The sequence below is a fragment of the Chiloscyllium plagiosum genome, chromosome 6 (assembly GCF_004010195.1).
Source record: "Chiloscyllium plagiosum isolate BGI_BamShark_2017 chromosome 6, ASM401019v2, whole genome shotgun sequence".
Taxonomy (NCBI): domain Eukaryota; kingdom Metazoa; phylum Chordata; class Chondrichthyes; order Orectolobiformes; family Hemiscylliidae; genus Chiloscyllium; species Chiloscyllium plagiosum.
The window spans coordinates 18,089,590-18,096,917 of NC_057715.1; the positions used below are offsets into that span (position 1 = coordinate 18,089,590).

The 7,328-nt window shown below is 42.6% G+C and overlaps 1 protein-coding gene across 3 annotated transcripts in view; it reads right to left on the reverse strand.

Moving 5' to 3' along the window:
• The window catches only part of LOC122550504 (FERM, ARHGEF and pleckstrin domain-containing protein 1-like), a 311,630-nt gene that overhangs the window by 275,362 nt on the left and 28,940 nt on the right, over positions 1-7,328 (reverse strand). For all 3 annotated transcript variants that reach the window (XM_043691326.1, XM_043691327.1, XM_043691328.1), the window contains exon 2: positions 5,953-6,157. In XM_043691326.1, coding sequence (XP_043547261.1) covers positions 5,953-6,135 — 183 coding nt within the window. In that variant the 5' untranslated portion in view covers positions 6,136-6,157. The remainder of the gene's footprint in view (positions 1-5,952; positions 6,158-7,328) is intronic.

The following is a 7,328-nucleotide window of genomic DNA, read 5'->3' on the forward strand; positions in this document are numbered from 1 at the left end:
TTAAAAATTGGAATGACAGCTGGCCAGGAAGTGGGATTTCCTTGAATGGTATTTACTTTAATCTCAGACTTCAAATTATGTGGAGTCTCAGAACAAATGGCTCAGGGCTCAGAGGCATAAATCTCCCAGGACCCCTCTTCTGGAAATCTGAACTGAGCCTCCCAAATCAATCCATAGAGAATTACTGCCCACGACACATGCTTGGCAATGTTAACCTGAAATGAAGGGGTTAAGGGTGAAATCTTGCGATGGAGAGAAGTGGGGGCATGGGGGCGGGTAATGGGCAGGCAAAACTCCTGACGCAGTAGTTTGGGAGCAATTCGCATACCGATCATTTTAGGAGTGGAACACATTAATGAGTGAGGCCATGGGACACAGCAGGATTGTGTGAACAACCTGCAATAAATAATATACACAGGAATTAGGAGGAGTATGCCATTAAGCCCATCAAGCCTAATTTCAGAAGTCAATAAATCATGGGTGATCTTATCCCCAAATTCCTGCCTGCCCCTACTATAACCTTTGACTGTCTTGTCAATCAAGAAGACAGCCTTGAACATATTGAAGGACTCAGTTTCCATTGCTCTTTGGAGAACTGAGTAGCCCAGACTACAACCCTGAGGACTAAAGAAATCATTACTTGAATTTAAGTGGAACAAATGGTGGTGGAAGCAGATTAAACTGCATCTTTCAAAATGGAATTAGATAAATACTTGAAAAAAATAAAAGGGGGGAAGAAAGGGTTTCAGTCAGACAGCTCTTTCACAGCTGGTACAGGGGCGATGGCCCTATGCTGCCAATATCTGATGGCACTGCCATCTTCTCTCTCTCTCTTCCCAAAGCAACCTCCACTGGGACTACAGGAAAGCAAAGACAGAGTGTGATGCACAAGATCAATTTCTTAACAGCACGCTGAGTGAAAAGACTCACTCATTTTTATCCGCAAATACTTTTTTATTAAAACTAAAATGTATTCATACAGAACCTTTTACAACCTTGACATCTCTGACAGTGCTATGCTCTCTTGGTACTGTACTGGGAATGTCAGCTTGGATTTTGAGCTCTCATTGTTAAAGGGGAACTTCACCTCATAACTTTCTCATTCACAGCAAACGGTGCTACTCACTCAGTCACAAGCAAACATTAAATTGATTTCAAAAAAACTATTTCGAACATTGCAAGGTCATATCAGAATGCAACAGCAATTTGAGAACATACAGAGTGTGGTGTGTGTATGGAATGAGCTGACAGAGGTGGTGGTGAAGGTAGGTACAATTACAACAATTAAAAGGCATCCCATCTGAATAGGAAGCGTTTCGAGGGATATGGGCCAAATGTTGGCAAGTGGGACTAGATTAATTTAGGATATCTGGTCAGCATGGACGCGTTGGAATGAAGGGTCTGTTTCTGTGATGTTCAACTCTATGACCCTGTAACAGGAGCATTGGCATTAAATGCTCAGTCGCATTCGAACACTGCTTATTACTCCCAATGTTACACTGTGCCTCAACCTAAGAACTCCCAATAAATGTATCTCCAGTGCCTCATTTGTCCACTTCCAATTAAACAAGCTCTCCTTAGGGTATCCTGTTTCCTGACTCTCCACAATGTTTCAGACAGCAGCCTGCCTTATAATGTAGAAAGCAGACACAGCCCCTACCTAACTGGTTTTAATCAACACCCACTTCTCTCCTGCACATTACAGCAAGAATGAATAGCTTTTGTCTCGCCAGAGGCTGAAGACTACATTGCAGTGACCTCTCACTGTTGTGATTTCAATTAGTTCCACATTGCAAGGTAAAAGATTGTCATCAAATCTTACTCATAAAACAGTATGTCCAGATTCAACTGGAAACAGTTATGCATTTCCACTCTGATGCACTCCTTCATGTTGTAATGGCAGGCATTGCTTCAAATTATTAACGTTTTTAAGGCACAAAAAACCCAGTTAAAAAAAAGCTCAAACCCAATTCAGTCAACAAACCCACACTTAAAACACAGTCTTTAAAGTAGGAAGTGTTTCACAGGAGAATTATTAAACAAAAAAAAAACTTGCCAAACGAGCCAAGTAGAGAGATAAAAAGAAATAGAAAGTCCAAGTATTGCACTGCATCTGATTTAAGGAGGATTTGTGAGGAGGTGAGAAAGAAAGACAGAGAAAGAGAGAGAAAGAGAGAGAGAGAGAGAGAGAGAAAAAGAGAGAGAGAGAGAGAGGGAGGCGCAAATAGTCAGGGAGGGAACTCTACAGCTGAGAGCTTAGGAAGCTGAATGCACAGCCACCAATAGGGCAGCGATGAAAAGCAGAGATTGCACAGAAGCAGAGAGATCTCAGGAGGGTTGTGTTGGCCTGAAGGAGGTTCCAGAAATGGGGAGGGGCAGGGCCCATGGAGAGATTTCAAAACAAAGAATTTGAGATCAGAGTTCTTAACGCATCAGGAATCCATTGTCAAAAGCTTTTGTGAGCAACAGCATTTCATTTCTGTAATACAACATAAACCAAATCTGATATGCATCCATTAGAACAGAGGTAAAGGCAACAATTAAATCTATAAGACAAAGGAACAGATGTAAGCCATTTGGCCCATCAAGTATGACCATAACAAATAGGAACAGGAGTAGGCCTTTCAGTCCTTTGAGCCTGCTCCACCACTGACCCGACACTCCTCACATCCACTTTTCTGCTTTTTCGCTGGAACCCACAATTCCCATGCAGTTCAAGGACAGACTCAACTAGCAAATCAGATGATTTGCTGATAGGTACAGTACCTTCCAGGATCACAAATCTATCAGAATGCTGCAAAAGATAAGCAGCTCTAACTAGAAGCTGCATTTCTGTGCTACATAATTACTTAATGGGTCTCACAATGAGTCGTCAATCCTTCAGGGTTGTCCAGGAGTCTTCTGGAATTAACAATCAACTCTCCAGGACACCTGTACATGAAAAACCAAGGAGGAAAATCCCCAAGTTTTTAAAAGCAGCAGCATTTCTTTCAGTTTTTTTAAAACATGTTTGCGCTTGCCACCCTACTCAGCACAGGGGCCACTTGACTGGCAGCTCTTCCCTCCACCCTCTCCAAAATTGTCCTAATCAGGAAACTTTTGAGGATGGACCCAGAGTGCATCCGATGACAGCAGTGTTTAGAAGGTGCTAGCTTTTGTAATGAAATGCTCTAGAAACTGGCCAAGTACAGTTGGTGACACTAGTCAATCATAGCAGCCAAAGCCAACATTCCGTTAAACCGCACTGGTACACGGCAATCTGAGGCACACTGCACAGGGGGTTAAAACAGGCCTCACCCAGCATTGTCTGTTTAGGGAACGTATGCATGGCATGTGACAATCATACTGTTTTGAGCCCATCAGTTGTAGAGTTAGGGAAAATTAGAGGGATCATTGACCACACCTATATAAACTTGCTGTACCTATGGACGTATAAAATGTCTGCCACATCTTAAAACACCTTATACAACATTACGGCATCATTGCCAGTCAAACTGTAAAACCTTTGGGAGCTTTGATTCACTTTGAAGATCAGCCTTGCCTTGTACCACTCAGTAAGGAATGAGTGTTGCCAATGCAGAGGGGTTAATGTATCTAGAAAATGGAGGAGGCCATCTAGCCTTTCAAATCTATTCCACTATTTGATCCACCTTCCACCTCAACTCCACCTTCCTGTACCACATCCACAATCCTAGCCCCCTACATATCCAAAACATTTATTGATCTTTGTCTTAAACATGTTCGATAACTAATTATCCATAGTTTTCCAAATGGAGAAGAGTCTCCTCACTCCAGTGCTAAAAACAGACAAGCCTTATCGTGAGACTCTGACCCTAGTTTTAGATTCCAGCCAGGACAAACATTTTCCCAGGAATGTCAAGCCCCTTAAGTACTTGATATGTTTCAATGAGATCAGCTCTCATTTTTCTAAACTCAAGTGAATTTAACCCTATTCTATTCAATCTTTCTGCATGACACAACGTTCCTATTTGTTGGATAGTTGTAATCACTGAAATAAACCAGTTAATGCATTTTATTAAAAAAGGCAAGGTGAGAAATGTTAGTAATTTTGCAGACAGACAGTTCTATCACATTCATAACCAGCCCTTTCTCACTCCAAAAACATCAGGACACCTTTTAAGGCTGCCTGTACTCTTTGTTTCACTTGCTTTCTCTGGAAAATTCCTGCATACCTGAAGAATGAGTTGGATGGAAAAGTTCGGGCTGACCTCTTGTTTACTGCCCAACACAGCAACAGTACAACCTCTGCAGATTGATACACTGCCATGCTTGGCCCAGTGAATAACACTGCAACCTTGCAAGTCAGAAGACAGTCCAAGTCCCATTCTAGAATTTGAGCACAAATGTATATACTGACACTACCACTGTGGTACAGAGTCACAGAAGCCATCTTTTGGATAAGATGATATTTCAAAGTCTGTCTGCTCTCTCAAACAGATGTACAACATCATGTGGAATGAGGAACAAAAGGAATTAATCCTGACAGCCTGGTCAATATTTATTTCTCAAATCTATATCATCTTTATAAAAAAAAATTTGGTCATTATTTCATAGTGGCATGTGGCAGTTTGTTGTGCACTGTCATGATGTAAAGCACTTTGGCGTCATTCACGTGGATCAGACTTCCCATAGGAATGCAAGCCTCCCTTGCTCTTTTGCTAATGGAGCCAGGGCCATGTTCACTATTTGCTTGAGAGCAGCTATGCGCATGTAGATTATGCACAGTTATCCAATTTGTACTTCAATGCTTCCGCCTGATCAGCTTTTAATTCAGAAGGTTGTGGTCAGAAGGTTCATCCCAGTCCTTGAGCACAGCAGCAAATGCCGATGCTCCAGTGCAGCACCGAGGGAGTACAACAGCCCTCATCCAAATATCGCTTCTTGACAATGGTCTTTCTTGAATCTATTTCGAGGTCATGACAACTGACCTTGGTTAATCTTTCATTTTACATTTGCAGATGATGCAAGAAAGCTACAATTGCATAATTAACTTTTTCTTTATCTCCCACTGTTAATTTTTTCTATTTGACGGGAATGGTGCAGCTCCAACAACACTTAATATCAATTCCATCCAGGACAAAGCTGCCTGCTTGATTGACACAACATCCACTCCTTTCATCAACAACACCCAAGCAGCACTGTATGCGCCATCTGGATGATTCATTTACATTAAAGGTTCCTCCTACAGTACTTTCTAAACCTGCAACCTCAGCCAACTAGGAGCACAAAGGCTGCAGAGAAAACAGAACCACTTGCACATTCTCTTTCAAGTATCATACCATCCTGACTTGGAACTATATCATCAGTGTTTCAGCGTTGCTGGGTCAAATTCCCTGAAGTTCCTCCAGTACAGCACTGTGGGTGGTGCGTCTGTACACCACAGGGACTCCAGCTGTTCAAGGCACTCTAGGTGAAGATTACATTCCAAGAACAAACACCAAAACGGGTGTGACAACATGGTCGCAATTTAAAAATCAGACAGCAGAACAATTGCACACTCCACAAATACAGACATACTCTGTCACAAATACTCAAAGCAAAACCAATTCATACTCATGTTGACTGAAGGGAGCAAATAAGAAAGTAATGATAGAAGCAGCATTTATCTTCTTGCTTTCAAATCTTTGAAAAGTTCAACAACACATTTTAGATGACACATCATCATGAACAGCACGTGCACTCAGGTTATGAGCAGAAACTGGACAGTCAGGAGTCTGTTCAGTTCATCCAAGCTGGGAATAAGCGATCAGTTGCAATGTCACTGGTGATAAACTGCAAAAGTCAAGCCGTTCCACAAACACCACCAAGTAATATGAAGTACACGAGAAATAGCTGTTGCCTTTTGGTACAGAGTCTGGGAAGGGGGAGGGGAGGAGGAGAATTCCAATCCTACAGAATCTCTTTTTGGATTTATTGAAAAAGGAATCTTACCGGAACCTCATACACTTCCTGCGTGTCATCCAGCAGAAGGACTTTGATGGGGATAAGCTTGCCTGAGGGAGAGTTGGGTGCTTTCTGACCAGGTTCCAAGGTGCTAATCCCAGTGTTCTCCTGTCCTCCCAACCTGGCTCCAGGACTTGGAGGTGAATGATGTGTCAGCTCTACATCCGCCATAGTTAGACTAACAGCTGTCTGCCTGGAAAAGAAACAGAATAATCGAAATATACTTTAATGTATAAATACGAATGCATTGTCTCTGTTGACATCTGCTCACAGTTGGCACAACAGAGGGACCCATCAACATAAAGCCTAGATAGAACTCAGTGAAGTTTTAGGGTTAAGTGAAATTTAGAGAGTGTTCTTGCTGTATAACCTTTCATATTACAAAAATGGACTATTCAGCTCAAGTGATTGATGCTGGTGTTCATATTTCACAGGAGCATCCTCACACTCTATTCCTTTTTACCCCATAATACCATTCTATTCTATTCTTCCCCCTCATCACTGGTCTACCTAGCTTCCCCTCAGATGTACCTCTGCTATGTGCCTTAACTATACATTGTAGCAATGCGTTCAGAATTCACACCATGCTCAGAGTAAAGAGGTGTCTCCTGAATTCCTGACTGGATGTTTTAGTGACTATATAAACACTGAAGCTCACTCAGAGAAGTGGAAATATTCAAAGTTTGTGAGAAGATTTGTAGTTCGGGTGCTCGTTGCTGTGGTTCTGTTCGCCAAGCTGGAAGGTTTTGTTGCAAACGTTTCGTCCCCTGTCTAGGTGACATCCTCAGTGCTTGGGAGCCTCCTGTGAAGCGCTTCTGTGGTGTTTCCTCCGGCATTTATAGTGGCCTGTCCCTGCCGCTACCGGTTGTCAGTTTCAGCTGTCCGCGGTAGTGGCCGGTATATTGGGTCCAGGTCAATGTGTTTGTTGATGGAGTTGTGGATGAGTGACATTCTTCTAGGAATTCCCTGGCTGTTCTTTGTTTCACTTGCCCTATAATGGTAGTGTTGTACCAGTCAAATTCATGTTGCTTGTCGTCTGCGTGTGTGACTACTAGGGATAGCTGGTCGTGTCGTTTCGTGGATAGTTGATGTTCGTGGATGCGGATCGTTAGCTGTCTTCCTGTTTGTCCTATATAGTGTTTTGTGCAGTCCTTGCATGGGATTTTGTACACTACATTAGTTATGCTAATGTGGGTATCGGGTCCTTCGTTCTGGTGAGTTGTTGGCTGAGAGTGGCTGTTGGTTTGTGTGCTGTTATAAGTCCTAGTGGTCGCAGTAGTCTGGCTGTCAGTTCTGAAATGCTCCTGATGTATGGTAGTGTGGCTAGTCCTTTGGGTTGCGGCATGTCCTCGTTCCGTTGTCAA